Source organism: Diadema antillarum, unplaced genomic scaffold (genome assembly GCF_040938485.1).
Source record: "Diadema antillarum isolate AM-2024a unplaced genomic scaffold, OU_Dant_1.0 seq00000271_RagTag, whole genome shotgun sequence".
Classification (NCBI taxonomy): Eukaryota; Metazoa; Echinodermata; class Echinoidea; order Diadematoida; family Diadematidae; genus Diadema; species Diadema antillarum.
The window spans coordinates 530,711-549,548 of record NW_027271306.1 but is presented as its reverse complement, the minus strand read 5'-3'; the positions used below and the strand labels follow the sequence as shown (position 1 = coordinate 549,548).

Here is an 18,838-nt window from a genome sequence, read left to right as displayed (position 1 = left end):
ATAAAACACAGACCCTAATTAAGTATGTCACTTCAGTGTTCCAACGTCTGCCTCCAATGCAACTGATCCATGGCTACTTTGGTTGGCCAAATGTGGCCAGCATTGCCATGTGCATTGCTTCCTTGTGGAATATTCCGACAAACAGGTGCATGAGACATACCTTGCTACTTGCTTGTGCTCATCCCTGTTGATGTAGACACGGCGGTAGACCACATGAGAATGGAGTGTACTCTCAGTAGGCTTGGAAGGCGCGTGCAGAGGACACATCATCGTCTGTCACAGGAATAGTTTGACAAGAAGGAAAATAAACATGAAGAAAAAGAAAGACCACTCATTACACAAATCCTGATAAATTACATCTGTGCATTTTCTGCATAGAAACAGCAACAACATGGAGTTCTTCACTTATAAACAGCACTGCAGTACTTTGAGCGCTGACAAGACATATTTTGGTTTAACAAAAAACATTATTTTGCCCTTCCTTGCAATACAGGAGTAGTAATACATTTGTGGAAAACGCATTTTTACCAAAAAAAGGGAAAATACAAAATATTAAAAGTACTGCAAAAAAATAAAAAATAAACAAATAAAGAAACAAAAGTGTCCAAAGTCAAAGTATCCTTTATCATGGCACAGAGGATGCATGATCCTTGCAACTTGTGCAGCAATTAAAATTTCAAAATTTGGTGGCCTATCCCTTCACTATCAGCATGTACCAAACAGTTAGCAGATGAAACACAGCGTCACTGCCTAATACAAAATCACATATGTCTGTAATTATTACATGTTACTGAAATCGTAAGCATGTCAGATGTCTTGTGTGACCACAGAAACAATGTGTACCAGCACCCAATACCACGGTTCTGACTACATCAATATACAGCAGCAGGTAGGCTGCCACACGGTTATCCACCTACTGCCATGTAACAACTTGTCACCCGTGCATGCATAACAGAATATCAAAAGCCTTCGTCGTACATCTATTCGTTGAGACACTGATAATGCAAGCAATTCAACCAAAATGACAACAGACTTTTTCACTTAGTTAATCCAAGCAACATCTGAAGTACAAGAGAAACTGTTGACAGCACTTGCAATGCATGAGTTGAAGGATTTGAAAACACACTCACCTTATCCTTGAAGAACATGCAGTGGTCCTGGATGGCACAGTTGAAGTGGTAGACGTTGCAGCAGCGCTGCTTGTGGCAAGAGATGGTGGCACCAAGCTTGCTGCAGTAGCAGCAGTGGCAGGTCTGGCCACGCTTGAGGGCTATCTCCACGTTCATGAGGGATCCATTCAGGGTCTCGTAGACCTCGTCTGACCACAAGGCACAGTTCAGATGCACCCAGGAGTCTACATTCAGGTTCAGCAATCTGGGGGAAAGGACAATGAAAAAAATGGTGAAATCTACTTTTTGACAACACATTACTGGGTCAGCTTTGGATACACTCAATGCACGAACGGGTGCTTGTAGTCGATTATTGTGTTTTTACAGCAGCATACTGGATATGTTTTTGTTTGCGTTGGGACACAAAGATATCTCACACGATGACCTTAAAAGTGACACTTGAATATATGGAAAGATGTTCTGTACCTGGCTGGTCCATTGGTTTCTCCATCTCCAAGCTCACTGCACAACACACAGGCTCTGGCGTCTCGCAGCGAGCTACCTGATCTCAAGGACGTGCCAAGTTTCTTGATCAGCTGTGTGAGTCAAGAGAGAAATGAAAGCCATTCAGATGGGGGTATTATTACAGAAGGTAGTGTCAGGTATACGGCCGTTTCCCATCGTTGAACACTTCACTTCATTTCACACAGAGATTGTCCCCAACGTACAGCAACTGCATTGTTAAAACATTGGTTATGAGTAATCACAACCATTTTGTAACTACAACAGCACCTGAACTAGAGAGTGTAAGTTCTACAGTGGGAATACATTGACAAACAGTTGCTGTGAAATTGAAAAGATATGATGAACAGTGATCCAGAAATCAGCTCTGCAGGATGCTTTCTCTCATTCATCATACTACGTGTCTAGGAAAAAAAAAAATCTCACACAGAGTGAATCATATACCACATACAGTGGCTGAATTAGGAAATTCGAACAAAGTGAGTGAGAGATATGTACGTCCCTTTTCAAGAGAAAATTTAGCAGTATTCTACCTAGAATACAATATAGAATGCATTTGTGCTTCAAGAGGCAATATTCTATGGAGTTCGTAAATTTGCGAATTTCGTTAAGTAGACTTGCAAAACTCATAAATATACAAAAACACTGCAAAATATGCTGCGCAAAGAAGAAGAAGAAAAAACCAACACACAGATATTCTTATACAAGCTGCTTCGAGTACTCAAAGACGGAAGACATTACCTCTATTACTACATGGTGTTCATATTTCTAAAAGTCAGTTTGGTAAACACCTGTCGGAAATCATATCTGTTACTCCATCCCTTCAATTTTTTTAATGCTAATGGTCTCACAAACCTGGTCTATGTCTTGGTCACTTGGTGGACGGTATTTCTTGGCTTGAGAGAAAGATCCATGCCAGCGTCTCCATCTGATGTTCTTCCACTTCTTCACAAGAGGCTGCAATAAATTGGAGGAAACATCAATAAGTCAACATCTCATCATTACTGTTCATCATGAGTTGCACATTTGTGTACCATGCATTTTGTCTCTACTTCCCTCCCTCATAACTAACCATTAAATGCCATATCTGGCCAAGGTCTGTGGTTATATAAATAATGGTATTGGCACTCTTAACCACATTTGCCTATTCCCAAGTCTTCCAGAACCCATTTGTACAACTGAGTGAGACATGACAGTATGACACAATGTCCATAGGCATTTACAACAAAGCAAGATTGGAACTCAACGTGTCTGGTTGAAAAGTCCGAGACACTCTCCACTTTGCAAGTTAAACTATAAAACTGACTTCTTAAAGTATCATTAAATGAACTTGAAACAATTAATCAACCATACTTCTGTGGCAACTAAAGGAGAAAACTAAGAAAGAAACTTTGGCGCTGAACAATGTTGAAATCGTGTACACTATCAACGACTATCAGTGGCACGCTAGCTGCTATGGATACATGAGTAGGAGCTCTGATGATTACTACATAGTAAATCATCCTCACCACCTCATCTCCCAGAGCAGCCCTCCTCCTCGTTGCTGTCTTGAGTGTCATCTTTAGCTCCTCCCTTCCACCCTCCGCTTTGCCCTCGTCGGTCTCTTTGCATACATCAGGCTTCTTCACAATCTCCACTATCTCCTTGCTCTCCCGGGCAGGAGACACCTCCTCGTTCGATGCCGGCGTGGCCACATTCACCTCCGAGGACACATTGGCAGGCTGGGCGGCAATCGGAGACAATATCGCGGGCTGCGCCGGTTGGGAGCGGGGCGAGATGGGGTTGGACTTGGACTGGGGCGGGGTCTTGGGAATCGGGTTCGGCGATGTCGGGAGCGAGCTGCTGAACTTGGGTGAGGTGACAGTGAGCTGGCTGACGGCCGGATCGGAGCTGCGGTGGTTGACCACCCGACCTGCCTGGGCCTCCGTACGGGCCACCTGGGCCCGCTGAGAAATGGTGTACTGCAGGTAGCAGGCACTGCTGCAGAAGACCATATTCTGGTCGCTGGAACTGGTGGACTTGCGAACGCCTTCCCCAACAACCAGGACATCACAGTGTCTACAGAAGTGAAGCTTGGGATCATCCAAAGCACCACTCCCAGATGACGACTTCAAAGTAGCCTTTGCTGGGACCACAGGAGTGGTTGAGGCTGTCGTTTTGGCAAATTTCTCTGGAGATATCTTTACTGCAACTTCTACAGTAGAAAAGAAAACAGTTTTGGATATGAAACAGTAAAGATACAAGGAAACGTGTAATGCAATATGCTTCTAGATAATTGAATTTCAGACAAATCCCACCAAAGAGTCAAACATCAATCAATCCAGTTATCCATTCAGAAACGTTGAATTTCAACATAGCGCTTTTTGCCCATTAACTGTTCCCTGGATCAATGCCACAATAAACAGTTATATCTCCCATGCATTCCAATAACCTGAGAAGAGAAAACAAAGACCCTCCACACAAAGAATTCATATTTGTTGTGTATTGTCTCCATGGGACACGAGTAAACAATGGCGTGAGTGGTCATTTCACCTGACAGATTCAAAGAACTGTATGGACACATTGTTTGAACATCGAATTCTGATAGAGAGAAAAGAAACAATCAGAAAGAGAGCAAAGACTCACCAGTAGGGGTGGTGGGACTCGGCGTCCACTTTCCATGCCTCTCCTTCTGCCCGGCCTCGTTGACCACTTCAAAATTGACCGGCTCCTTGATGCCGAGCAGCTTGGAGAAGGCCGAGAGGACGCCCTGGACGTTGTGCGTCACCTCCGGCATGAGGGACAGGGTCACAGATGTCGTGGCATTGCTGTTCCCGAGTGTCAGCGGACCTTCGGCTGTTCCAATGAAATTATTGAAATTGAAGTCAGTTTTGAGATGTATGACACCCTTTTGTGGCATTCGACTAGAGCCCAGCCTGACATTCTGCATAAAATATTTCTTACACAAGTCTTGTTGATACCTGTGCAACTTCTTGCACAAGGAAAATGTAAAGTATATCAACTCACAGCGATTACTATGATCTTGACTTTCTTGACCTAAATTTCTGTTCAGGCCTGTGATATCAATTTCGCATAATTCATTACTGTGTTTCCGGTACTGAAACTGTTGGAAACTATTGAAATACTCGGCTTTTGGTATTTTTGCTCTTTCAATCAAATATTAGTGTTCATAAGCAGATGCATATATGTGTGCCCAGATTAGGGTTAAGGAATTTAAGGCGTTTGGGTTGCCTACATTAATGAGTTCTCACTTGTCGAAAAACACTCACGATAAGAACAACCTGTTAGGTCTGCGACCAGTTATGAGGGGTCGCGCGGCTTTGGGTTGACATACCTTTCCTGGGCGTCGGCTTGATGATGGCAATGGTGGGCGAGCCCGATCTCCTCTGGTCAGCCAGGACCTGCTCCACGTCCTGGGTGAACATGCGCAGCCCCTTCATCTTGCTCGGCTCCTGGGCCTCACCCTCCTCGCACTCCGGGGATGATGAGATGATGACATCTCCCCCTTTACCAACACAATCACACACAGCATTATGTCACGTAAAGAGTCAAAAGATGGCCTGCACTTCTCTCACACAAAAGTATTCTTGAAGTCATGAACACGCTTCTCAGTGATGACATGAATGCACACAAATGTACACTCTCTTAAGTTCACCTTTCCCCACCCCCCTTCCCGACACTGCATAGTACACATAGTCCATGCGTAATCTTTCAATGACATACAGGCATAACATGCCTTTAATCTATACAAATACCGTATCATCTGATAAATTTCAGCATGCAGAGAAGTCAGTCTTCATTTCACGACAGACACAAAGCATCTAAAACTTGATAGGAAGGCATGGAGGAAGATATTCAAAAAGGACACACATATAAAATGATAAACACAATACTGAAAGAGTCAACTGGCAAAGTCCATACAGCTGACCAAAAGGTACACGGAAACAGTACTTTGGTAACAGGTTATGAAACAGTAGCACACTTGAAAGAGTACGTAACAATAACAGAGACAATGTACTGATGTGCTTCCTTCTTGGATCAGAATCCCGTGGCAAAGAAAGAGATGAATTTTGCGGATGCAAAACTTCTAAATTTGCTGCAGAAGTGATTTTAGAATCATTGTGTACATGGAATTGTTTTTTCTTAATTTTCTCTGGTACTTCGCTGGTGTTAACCCATATCGGGCCACCTACAGGATATTCCGTAGTTCGTCCGAATGCTACAGAGGTCACATACGGTATATCCCGTAGTGAATGAAATGACATATAAATGACGTCATTCCAAAGTTCTTTCACCTTCTAACCTTTGACGACATATCCCAGAATGCTTTGCTACACTGTCTGCGATAATTCAAGAAGAATTTGTCAGTCCAACGCTAACAATATCATAAAAATCACCGAAAAAATGTGTGTTTACATGGAATAACGCAAATAACCACAAAGCGTCAGTGGGTGCTATCTACAGCTGTACGGAGTGCTCGATTTTGGATTTTCTGCCGCAGTTTTTGAGGAGGTTTGGACACTTGCCGGGCAATGATTCGACTGTGATAACAGTCCCACATGTACATCCACATGTATGTACAATTGTATAATTCAGTCGAAACTGAAAAGCTGTAACGCCAACGGTTAGATCTATGGATATCGTGACGAGTTTCGCTTCAACATACTATAGGATGTACACATTATACTATCGACTTCCCATGCACTCGCAATGGCTTCATCGTCATCAACATAAATATAAACATGCAATTATTGTATCAATGGTCATGATATTCATATGTCCAGAAAGCTGACACTCTGAGCATTTCATTTCCGGTACTGGATGTGTAAAATTACAACATTTGCTATCTTAATCCATGAATGAAAGCAAACAAACAAATTGATTTCGTAACTTTTGGATTACTGTACTTCACTTCTGCTGAGTACTATGACTGCACTGTGCATTGAATGGTAGCATGTTACCATTTTAAAGGGAATTTTATCCTCTTTCAAATGACATATAACTTGTCTATGTTTTGTTCATTGCTTGCTAATGAAGAGCGACTGTTTGGAGAGTTGTCTGCCTGTCGGCGTGTGTGCGCAAACGGTGCTGGGCCACTGCGGTGTTTGTTTGTACAACACAAGTGCGTTAGCCTGATATGGGTTAAGAGTCACTAACTTTGGCTGAAACTTATCAAATATCTGTCCCTCCCCAAACATGACATGGAACTTCATGCCATTCATTAATGGGGGGATGTAATTTCTTCCTTGTATATGTTCTACTACAGTTGGCAACTCTTTGGAACTCACACATTCCCATACACTCAATTCCTATTTCAGAAAAGGTGGGGTAACAACTCTCTTATACCCCTTTCACACTAGTCACTCTGGGAATCACCCAGGAGATTCAACGGGGGAATCAAGCATGAAACACCTGCAAAAAGTTTCCTTCAAACCAGCGAATGTGCTCCCAGACTATAATTTTTCTCATTCACTCTTGCGAGGTGGACGCACACATTACAGCACTTAGGCGAAATGGTCCGCAACACATTTAATCTGGGGGTTTAACATCAATGCCTTTCACACTACAGCATCATCCACAAGTTCCCGGGGATGGTTGGGAATTTACAAGGGATGGTTCTAAAGTAACATTTCTGAAAAGTCAACCTGCAATTTACCCAGGATTTCACCCATGGGGCCATGAGACCATTCATACTATGAGATCTCCCTGGTGAAATTTGCTCAGTGTAAAAGGGGTACTTAAGTATACAACACAGAGCGATAGAGTGACCTTCATTGAGACCCTTTTGTGTTCACAATTTAAGGTGTGATTCCACACCACACTTTTGTTTTTATGACTAGAATGTAAAAGGAATGGTAGAGGTGTAAAAAAAAAAAATTGAGTTTAAATTGAGAAGGCCATATTTCAAAATTTTACACATTTTCAGGAAATTGTGATATCGGGAGCAACACTGTGTGCAAAACTGGAGAAAGTGATTATGGTTACATTCATACTCACTAATAGTACTTGGTGAAAACATATAAAAACCAATCTTGATGAACTGTATACCATTCTGTTGTTTGTCTATACTCTACTCATTAAAGTCAACTGTGGTAGCTGTGAGACCTCTTTTTCTTCCGCACAATAGGATTAGGAATAATAACTGCACGTCTAAACTTCAGTGTGAACATGAAAGCTTTAATCCATGATCAATATCAGCACTGTGTACTACAACCATTAAAGCCACCAGGTGAACTATGATATAGCAGCATATAGATAAGTGCCAGAACTGACATGCTATGCACAGAATAGCGTGCAAGTCTTAATTTCTTTCTTTCTCTCTCTCTCTCTCTCTCTCTCTCTCTCTCTTCCTCTGTCTGTCTCTTAACGGATAGATATATCTATCAAAATTTGTGAGCTTTGGTCATGTAAATAGAAATATGGGTTTCATATGTTACACTTCTTAACTCATAACAAGAAGATGGCAGACGTCTTTCCAGCCCCCCAATGGAAAGGAGACAGCAATGAAGTGTTACTGACAAAAAAAAAAAGAAAAAAAAAAAGTGAGGCGCTAGAACAGGTTTTCTTTCACCTGAAATACAGCTTCCGAGCTTTCAAATAATAGAGTTACAATGACTGCCATGATCATTTTCTTATGTCCATGCACAGCTAGCACTGGATTTTGCATGCACTTATACTGTATCTCTTGCAAATACAACACTGTAACTCAAACACTGAACAACTACGGCATTGAGATTACAAGGGCAAGCACTTCTCCTGTACTGACCTACAGACCTTTTCTGCAAAAACAAACTGCAGTTCCATACAGAGATATTCTGACAACCATGGTTTACTTAATGTCAAATTAAAAACACTTGCAGTAGGCACAAGAGAATGGATGTACTCATGAGAAAAGCATGATGGGTCAGTGTGAACAGCACAGCAGCATAAAAACTAAAAGTCAGGCCATATTGCACAATAAAGCTTCGGTCACAACTCACCGTACGTTTTTGGCGGAGGCCACGGCCGCCACGTTTATCTGAAAACGTGGGCGAGGAGTGGCAAGGGCATGAAGGGAGTACTATCGCGCAAGGTGTAAGTACGTGCCATAAGCGGTCGCGTCCATCGTACGTTGCGCGCATGGTAAGTTGCACGTGCTGACAACATGCTCACAACGTACGATTTCCATGCGACTGCCACATTGTCGTACCGTGGAGGTACTTTCATTATTCTGCTGCTCAGGAACGTTGTAAGTGCGTGCAAGTTGGTTGTACAGAGCACGCACGTCACCCGTACTGGGGTGAATTTGTCGCCCGACCACAGCTCAAACGCAGCGAAAGTTCTGCATGAACTAAAAGTGGAACTGAAAGTGCTACGTCGTGTCTGCGTACTCCCAAATCCGCACCGAGGCGGTACTTACTATGCATGGATCCACAAATTTTGCCCACGTTTCAGCAAGTAGACAGCACGCACTTGCAAGTACGGCGAGTTGTGACCAAGGCATCAGCAAGACATGCATGCGTGTGAATAGCAGGAGGCAATGCTCAAAGAATGACTGCACAGCAAGATGTTAGCACACATAAATATATTTATTATACATATTTAATGTCTCTTCCAGGAATGCATCCTCCAAGGCAACCATTTCGATTTGAAACCAGCACTCTTGAATGACAGGAATCAAATAGCCAGACCTTGGGAGAGACAGAAAAGTTAACACTCCATGCCATGCTGTGCGATTCACATCCACAGAACACTCATGATGACCAACTTAACATAGGAGTCATTCAAACATCAAGCACTTGAAATGGTAGGGTCTATAGCATCTGGATGATACACACGATCATCAGCTGCAAAGCAACCCCCTTGGCTCAGACATCCACCTGACCACAGTGACAAAAACTACACAAACCATCACATATTTAGGGAGTGGAAATAGGACACAACCATGAAACATAATAGTTCTGATGTTGACAAAGCTCACGAGGTTGCATTAGACTGGACGTTAGGGCAAAGACAATGACGAAATAGCCCTCTTCCACAGAAGTGAGTAGCTTGGACAAACTTGGCACAACAAATAGGAAGGTAATAAATGGCAGCTGCAGATATATGGGGATATATAAATATATACAGAGACACAGCGCAACACCAAACAGGACAGCTGAAAACTCAAACCTTTTTTTGTGTGCGTGTCACTGCTTTCTGCTTTTTTGGCGCTTTTCTGCTCTGAAAGCACAATTTTGCACAAGTGGACTGCAGCCTCACCTTGCAAGTTAGTGGAGGGCGGCGGGGTGGGCAGGCCAGCCAAGAGGTGTCCCCCTGCCCCACTGTACGCATGGTTCATGGTGCGTGTGATTGTGCGCTGGTGTGCCTGCATCTCTCGCATGACCTCATCACCTGTCAGGACAGTGACCTCTGAACTTTGAACTGTGGTGGTGATGGTGGTGGTGGTGGTGGCTGAGGAAAGGGGGGCAAGAGGATGCATGCACCACTCAAGAGCACATCACATTTTGTCAACTGCTTTTTGGTTTGTTTCTGAAGCTACACGCAAAAAAAAGACACACAAAAAAAGTGCACACAGTCATAGTTTCTTTTTCCTTCTTTTTTTTTCCAGCTTGAGGCACATCGAAACACTAACAGTATCATTACCCTCCCCACCTCAAGAAGAGGTAAATAACTGTCAACATCTGTGATTAACACCTGATCACGCAATGCTCACACCGAACCATTCTTTCTGTAGGATTTTACATCTACGCTGGTTCTTCTCCAGTGACACCTACCAGTAACACCTTTTAAATGAGCTGATACGAACTGATTCTTATAAAGCTCCTATTGTCTCCTTGTCAAATTCCCCAGATTTATAATTTTGATAAGGGCAAATATTATCACTCAAATGATCCAAATTCTAGCCAGCTGTAATGCCACTCACTTCATAAATGCCCATAAATGATCATAACATTTATAGCTTGATATGTGTCCTTCTAACAAACATTCATTCCTTTTTATCTTTTTCCCTCCCCTTTGTCTCTGTATACCTTGGTTCTAGATCTCTGAAATTTGATTTTTATTCTCCAACAAATTTCCCTCTTACCATTGCATACTATCTCTATTCCCCTTTCAATATTTCAGCTGTCATTTACATACAAGTAGCTTTTTGATCTACAAGAGCACACTAATTCTGAAGATAATTTTGGCCCAAACAATATCACAAATGACTACCTCCCCCCCCACCCCCCCCCAAAAAAAGTAAAAGCTTCCTTATTTTTCTTTCTCCTATAATTCTGTATCTGCAACCAACATGTTGCAGCCCAGCACATAGGTCATCTTTTGACATCCTTTCCTAGATCGCAAAGCTAAAGCACATCTGCAAGAACTCATTACGCACACATAAAATCTGTACTTTTTTCTTTTCATCTAAAGCACAACGGCTAGTAACACATAGTAGGTGTAACAACAAATGTTCCAGCCTTTACAGTGTGGCTACTCCGACAGCAAGCATGGACTGGGATATAGCAAGAAACGGGGCTTGGGGGGAAGGTGGCAACATTCAGTGTGTAAAGCATGCTGAAAACATCAAATTCACTGATCCAACTCCCTTCTGCTGCACATGTTTAAATGCACACTTCTAGAATCTCCCATTCATCATCATCATCTTCCTGTGATCCAAGCACAATGTACACAGCCTTTCCTACCCCTCCCCACACAGACAAAAGCTTGTGCTGATGTAGCCTTTTGACAAGGCCTCGTGGCTGAATACTGAGACTAACTCGCCACACCGAGCACTGCGAGAAACGGGTGAACGTGAGACCAAGTGGCGCAGCCACGAGGCCTTTTGAAACCTGGGTTTTTTCCCCTACCGCCTCCCGACGAAGGCAAATATGATTTATTCATATATTCATGAGTCAGATCACAGTTGGTATGCTATTGACGACGTGTCAACGCTGCGTATTCGTTAGATGCGACGGCGTGGTGAGCAATGCGGTCGCTGATTGGCTGCTACCTTTTTTGGTAGGAGAATCGGCGAGAAACAATGCTCAAGTTAAGAAATTCATGTCAAGTTTCAAAAGGCCTCGCGGCTGCACCGCTCGGTCTCGCATTCACCCGTTCTCTCGCACTTAGTCTCTTTTTCAGCCACGAGGCCTTGCCAAAAGGCTAGTGCTGATGGGAAGCGGTGCTTTTCGATGGCAGATTGCGGCAAAGAATAATCACTTCACAATCTGCCCTGAGGCATGTGATTTTTAAACTGCATGATTTGCAGTGCAGAATAAGAACTTGGGGAAGTAAATATCACACTGATTTCCATTTGGTAAACTTTCTTGCTTGTAAACTTGGAAAAACATTGAATTTTAGGTAGTGTTGTACTATATCAGTGTCATTGACATCTTCCACAAAGCCGTTCAACAAGCTCACAGGAAACAAGGTGCATCATGGTTGCATTTTTCCATTTTCACAATAAGGCCAACACATCAAAAATCAACTGATCCAGTGGAAAAAAAAAAATGAATAATTAAATAAATGAATAAATAAAAATAGGTCTATACGACCTATATTGCCATGAAAGCCTGTGCAATCAGAAAGATGCACTTTGTTCATGCGAAACACACATCAATATGTCCTTGCGAAGAAAAAGCAGAAGTTACAATAACTCCAGTCAACATCTAATATAAACTTTCAGAAGGAGGGGTGTAGTCAAAACACCTGTTTCCTATCCTGTTTAAAGTAAAATATGCTCTAAAACTCCCACATTGCGCAGTGAAACAAATTCTTCCCGGCTTAACCTGCCCTTTTCATCTGCTCCTTGGCAAATGTAACACATATGGAAAATATTACCCTATGATAGCATTGTGGTAACCATTGCAGAATGCAAGGTGCAACAAAAGCAGCTCTGATAAACAACTTTGAGAGTTTATCTAGTAAATGTAGCTACCAACAACTTTGTAAGTTCTATGATCATGTTCAGTTGAGATCTCCCTCAATTTATCTGAGCTAATGATTATAATGTAATGTTCAAAAGTTGTTACCACACAATCAGTAATACTGCCCAATAAAGCACTCCTGAGAAATACAGAAAGCTGCCAACCATTACTAGTATGTTGTCACACCCAAATTGCTTTGAAGTGTATGTTGATTTTGCATTTTTGATTTGTATTGACTCCACATATCCTTGAAATCAGTACTGCAGACATTGCAGATGGAAACTCCTTCTTGAAATTGCAGAAAAGGCCATGGTTTACTGCTAAGTCAAATTTGGGTATACCTTGCCACTTAAGACTGGTGATCAAAGCTTGTTGAGATTAACAAGTATCAGCGAACATGTGAATGTCGGAAGTGCTGTGATCTGTTATAGGTTAACCACAATGCAAATATCCTGGGCATAAAGTGATAGTGCCACATGCAATTAAGAATGATGCAGTGCAGTAGTTGCTACTTTTAAGCGAAGATTTTTTTTTTTACTCACCTTGTCCTTTGCGACTGACTTCCGTCAAAGCAGTGGGTCCATTAACAACACCGAGCGGAAGCTTGACTTTGCTGTCCGGCGAACCTTTGCTGAGGTGGTCATAGAAGTCGGGCACCCCGTCAAGGATGGCATGTCCAAATGCGCCACGTAGACGGGTGGAGCCGTTGGCAGTCCCACTTCCAAAGAGAGGGCACAGAGAAAAGTTGATGCCAACTTCTGGCTCTGACAGTTGCAATACCGGCATCTGCTTTAGGGCTGACATCAACTCCTCGACTGAAGAATAGCGACCCTCTTTGTTCTTCTTGGACTTTTTCTCCTTGTGTTTCTTCTTTTCCTTGTGCTTGTGCTTCACTGGCAGTGGAGACGTTGGAGGTGGCCCAGGTGTAGGTGCCTTTTCTTTGGCAACAGACAGAGAGTAATCTAACTTTCCTTGCCTGTGTATCTCCAGCAGCATCTGGTGGTCATTTTCTGCAGGTTTCCCATCTTTTTTAACATAGGGCAGCTGCTCAATGATTTCAAGCTGCTTCTGCTGTTCCGATGTTAGCTTTATGGGGCCTTCTTCATCATGCACTTCAGATAATATCTCACCACGTGGTTGCGCCAGAACAGAATCCACATTTCCTGTCCCTGCACCGGGCTTTTCCAGGTCTGCCTGACCTGGAACCGATGCCTTGCCAATCATGCTTTTCAGCCCAGCGGCACAAATTGAGGGACCCTGTAGAAGCTGCTTCAGCAGTTGATTCTGGCTGCTCTTCGATAAGCCATCTTTGGCTTCCTTTGCATTGATATCTCCTATCATTAGCATAGCTTGGCTCTGCTGAAGCTTGGTGAGATCAACATTGGCTGTGGGATCATTCGCCATGATGGATTGTAATGCCTGGTGAGTGGCGCTTCCTGGGGCAGTGTGCTGCAGTATGTTTTTGACACTTAGCATCATGCTGCTCTTTTCCTGTGTATGTCCAACTGCTGCCAACACTGCATTTTCATCAAATGTAGGAAGGGAAGTGGGGGGAACGGGAGTGGGCGGGGCACTGAAGGAATCACTAGGTTTCTTTTTGACTCGCTTCTTCTTGGACTTGGTCACCTTTGTTTGCATTCCTGGATAACTTGGAGGCATGGGAAAGCCTTCGGTTGTTGGTGTTGTGCTCTGCCCAGGTATCAAACCCTGCTGAGCTGAATCTCTAGGAAACTGAGACTGAACTGGTGACTGCACTGGAGGTGTCATCTGATGCTGCGGTGATGGGAAAGGAGGTCGAATGCTCATAGGGCTGCCATGTACTTGCGGACCATGGCCAGGGGACATTCCTGGATTCTGTTGCTGACCAAATGGGACAACTCCGCCGTGTTGTTGTGGTACAGGAAGTCTGGCTTGATTTATAATTGGTCCTGCATTCATCTGCTGTTGCTCCAATCTTTGCATTGCTCGAACATGTTCAAGCTCTTGTGCAAGCTGTATTCTTTGTCTTTCTTGCTGCTCTCTAAGTCTTTCCATTCGTTCCCTTTGCTGGAATGTTTCACTAAATGGGTTATTGTCATGTCCAATGTTGATTTGCATTCGCTTGTCTGTGCTGGACTGCAGAGGCATGCCCTTTCCTGATGCTGGAGAATTGAGGGGGGACTGGATTGCTGTTCCACTCTGACTCCCAGCATACTTCATTCCAACCTGAGTATTGGGCTGATGTGGTGCAGACTGATTGGATGCTGAAATAGGTGACTGCTGACCAGGGTGGATCATCATGGGTGATGGAGGTGGCATCATTGGTGATGGATGGCTGCTGTTTGATGCAGGCATTTGTCCTTGCGGTACCATTGGAGACTGCTGATCTGATAAAATCATTGGGGACTGCTGACCAGGCTGCACCAAGGGGGACTGACCACCAGGTGGTCCCATGGGTGACTGTGAACCAGGGGGAACCATAGGAGATGCAACTCCTGGGGTAACAACTGGTGACTGATGAGAAGTGGATCCAACTGGTGATCGCTCACTATTTTGCATTGGTGATTGCTGCTGAGTCATAGGAGACTGTTGTTGGCCTGATGAGACTGCAGGTGACTGATGGCCACCATGAAGAATTGGAGATTGAGGAACCATGGGTGACTGAACTGCCATTGGTGACTGCTGTTGAGGAGAAGGGCCAACACTACCTGGGTGCACTGGGTGTGACATGGGTGACTGCTGGGATGGTTGTATGGGCTGTTGTTGTGGCTGATTTCCTCCACGTACCATGCTCATCTGCTGACTTCCACCTGGTAGCATGCCGCTCTGATTGGTACCAGGCAAACTAGGAGTCTGTGGACTATTTATGGGGATCATTGGGGTTGGAGGTTTGCTACCAGGCATCAGCGGTGTCTGTGGGTTGCTACCTGGTAGATGAGGGGATGGCTGGCTATTATTTGTCATCATTGGTGATGACTGAGGCATGTGTCCATTTCCTTGAATCATGTGCATATGTTGGTTAACAGGAGACTGCTCTGCTGAGTTTGGAACCATTGGACTCCCATGTCCTGGCATGACCACCATCCCTTGATTGACACCCGGCATCATCTGCTGACCATGCATCATTGGCGACTGTTGACCTGACCTCACAGGGAATGGAGCTCTCTCACCAGTTATTGGTGACCGCATTGGATGTGGGATCGGTGGGGTCATCTGACGCATCATCTGTCCTGGAGGTGCACCACCCTGCATCATACCAGCATGTGGTCCTTGCATTAAGGAAGGGGATGGGGATGGTATAGACATTCCCTGATTGATCAATACATCTGGTGGTACATTTGGTGAGGTTCCCCCAGGTGGAACAAGAGTTGGCTGTTGACCTGCCATCATGGGGTTATGCATGCCAGGGTTCTGCCCCTGGCCTGGCATCATAAGACCCTGTGGAGACATCATGCCTGGCATCACAGCATTGTGATGACCAAGTGGTGAATGGTTTGGTGCCATCTTTTGTTGTTGCTTCATACGGAATTCCTGCAATAGAATTGCATGCTGTCTCTGCTGTTTGCGAACGTTCTCCAGACACTTTTGTTGCTTTGAATGCCTTCCCTGCACTGCCTCGAGTTCAAGTCGGTCACTTTCTGGAAATTGCTTGTTGTTTTTCTTACAGGCTCGTTGTCTTGATGTCAGGGCCTTCTTCTTTTTCCTTTCCTTGCCCACCTCATTTTCAAAGAATTTCAGTTTGAATTGCAGCTTCCTGTCCTTATTAAATATCCATTCCTCATACTCTGGGCTATTAGTGTCCTCCGGTGCTTTGTCCTCTGTGTTGTCATATGGGTCAAAGTTCAACATTGCCTGAGACATCCCATCCATAGCCATGTTGAAAAACGGAGACGGCATACGCTGCATATTCGGGGATATGAACCTTCCTGGGAATCTGAAGTTATGAGACTGAGGTTGGCCTGGCATACGGTTTATCATAGGCATTCCCATTCTAGATCCTGGACCGGGCAATCTTGGCATGCCATGCATTGGCATTTGATCTCCGGGATGACTTCCTGCCATATGCATCCCAGACCCCGGCATAGGAGGCCTTCCTCCAATGCCTGGATTCTGCACCACCATTGGTCCTCTAGGTCTCATGCCAAAGTGATTCTGAGGCACTGAGGACATTGGAGATATGGGGCCTGGGCTGGGGTGTGCCTGAATACCATCATGAGCATTGAATCTGGGGCCTTGTGGGAACACTTGCATCTGGGGATGACTGGGGGAGAATGGTCCCATTTCTTGACCATGGGCATTCATATTTGGCATTCCCTGAGCTCCTTGAGGTGTCTGAGGAGCCTGCTTGAAAAGATCAGCGCTATTGCTCCTCAGTGGATCCTTGAGGAGGTCTACACCATGGAAATCTCCTGCCTGTGGAGTCCTGGGAGGTCTCATTCCTGGAGAGGCAGGAGGAATCCCTTGCACCACTGACTGCTGCTGCTGCTGCTGCTGCTGCTGCTCAGCTATCTGACGCTGCATCTGTACCTGATACTGACGATTCATTGCCAGGAGAAGCTGTGCATGAGGACCAGGTGGCTTAATGGTGAAGTCTTCAGCGTCTGAATAGGGGAAGACATGAACACAAAGAGAGCAAAAAAAAAAAAAAAATCCATGAACCACATGTATTTTACCTTTGTTTAGTAAACTGTCATTTCCTTCAACAACAACAAAAAAAGCTTTTGTATCCATTACACACACACACACACACACACACACACACACACACATAAAAATTAACACAATTATTGCCAGCAGCTAAGAAGCATACAGGCACTAAGAAGAGAATATTCAGAATCAGCAAATTCACTTTGACCACAAATAAAAGCTTCATGAAAGAGTATACATTTTTATGTTTACTAGCTATCAAGCTGTCTGAAAAACTGTCGTATTTGAAGAGTGCTCAATCTTAAAGGGATTGTATAGTTTTGGTTGAGACCTAACTTCAGGTTTCTAAATATTTTTTTTTTTTAGATAATGAGAAACCTCTTATGAAATGTGAAAGAGCACGTTATTCCAAGAGGAATTCAACGATTATTTGATGAAAATTGGTTTTGCAATGGCTGAGATATCCAAAAGAGAGCAATTCTACTAAAAGGTGGGACCAACCTTTTATTACGATCGCTTCGTTTTACTTTGTCTTCGGCTGTCTAAGCCATTCCAAAACAGATATTCATCAAATAACCTTTGAATTGCTCTTAGAATGGCATACTTTGTACTATTTTATTTATATGTGGTTTCTTGGTATTTCACAAAAAGTGAAAAGCCCAATCCTCATCTCCACAAATATTATACCATCCCTTTAAGAAGTAAATGAAACTAGAAATGTCGCTATGCGACGGTATGCCTCCGAAATAATGCATGATTCTCCTAATAGGTCTATAGTACATGTGGACAATGTGTGATTACATTTTCACAAAATTGACAAAATATTAAAATGACTTTGTCACAAATGTGTTGAATGTTCATCTTCCTTGACTTAGGTTTAATTGGATGAATAGGAGAGCATGTATTTGGGGATTTAAGGACTTATAACTTGACTTTGACCCTTTCATAAGTTTAGGCACTGAGTAATTTTCAAGGTATGGAGAAAAAGTGCAATTTCTGTTTTGAATAGTAAATTATTACCATTTTCATCTGGCCTTTGACCCTAAAATTCATAAGAGAATCACTGTCAGGCAGAACATGCATAAATATGTACTAAGTTTCAAGATAACTGGAGCCACTTCCGAGATATGGAGGAAGAAGTAAGTTCAGCACTTTTACTTGATCTTTGACCTTTTGACCTTTGACCTTTTTGGCAAAAAAAAACCTGCTGGCATTGCATAAATATGAGGGAAATAGTAAAATTTTGAATTGTTGCCCTTGACCTTTGACCCCTGACCTTTGACCCCATGAACCCCAAATTCCCTAGATAATCACTGCCAGTCAGTACATGCATATATACTATGTTCCATGAAGACACCTTGAACAATTTGCAAGATACGGAGAAAAAATGAAATTTTAACATTTTTACTTGACCTTTTGACCTTTGACCTCACGACCCCAAACTTTCACCAGAGAATCTTAATTGGGTAATGCATGTATACACTAGGTTTCAAGAAAATATCTTCCAGCAGTGCATAGATATGGGGGAAATAGTGAAATTTTAAGCATTTGACTTTGACCATTTGACCTTTGACCTTGAGCATGTGCACCCAAAAGTTGATAGGCACAACTTCACCCCCTAATACACATACATGCCAAGTTTCATTAAGATACCTCAAAAGGTTTTTTAGTTACGCTGTCCACAAAATT

At 43.4% G+C, this 18,838-nt stretch overlaps 1 protein-coding gene across 1 annotated transcript in view; it reads right to left on the bottom strand.

Annotated features, from left to right (window-relative positions):
* The window catches only part of LOC139729948 (histone-lysine N-methyltransferase 2C-like), an 82,863-nt gene that overhangs the window by 9,025 nt on the left and 55,000 nt on the right, over positions 1–18,838 (bottom strand). The window contains exons 37-45 of the mRNA XM_071640869.1: positions 13,066–17,103; positions 9,873–10,064; positions 4,966–5,136; positions 4,257–4,466; positions 3,140–3,825; positions 2,487–2,588; positions 1,596–1,705; positions 1,131–1,374; positions 161–273 (exon numbers count right to left, since the gene is read on the bottom strand). Coding sequence (XP_071496970.1) covers positions 161–273; positions 1,131–1,374; positions 1,596–1,705; positions 2,487–2,588; positions 3,140–3,825; positions 4,257–4,466; positions 4,966–5,136; positions 9,873–10,064; positions 13,066–17,103 — 5,866 coding nt within the window. The remainder of the gene's footprint in view (positions 1–160; positions 274–1,130; positions 1,375–1,595; positions 1,706–2,486; positions 2,589–3,139; positions 3,826–4,256; positions 4,467–4,965; positions 5,137–9,872; positions 10,065–13,065; positions 17,104–18,838) is intronic.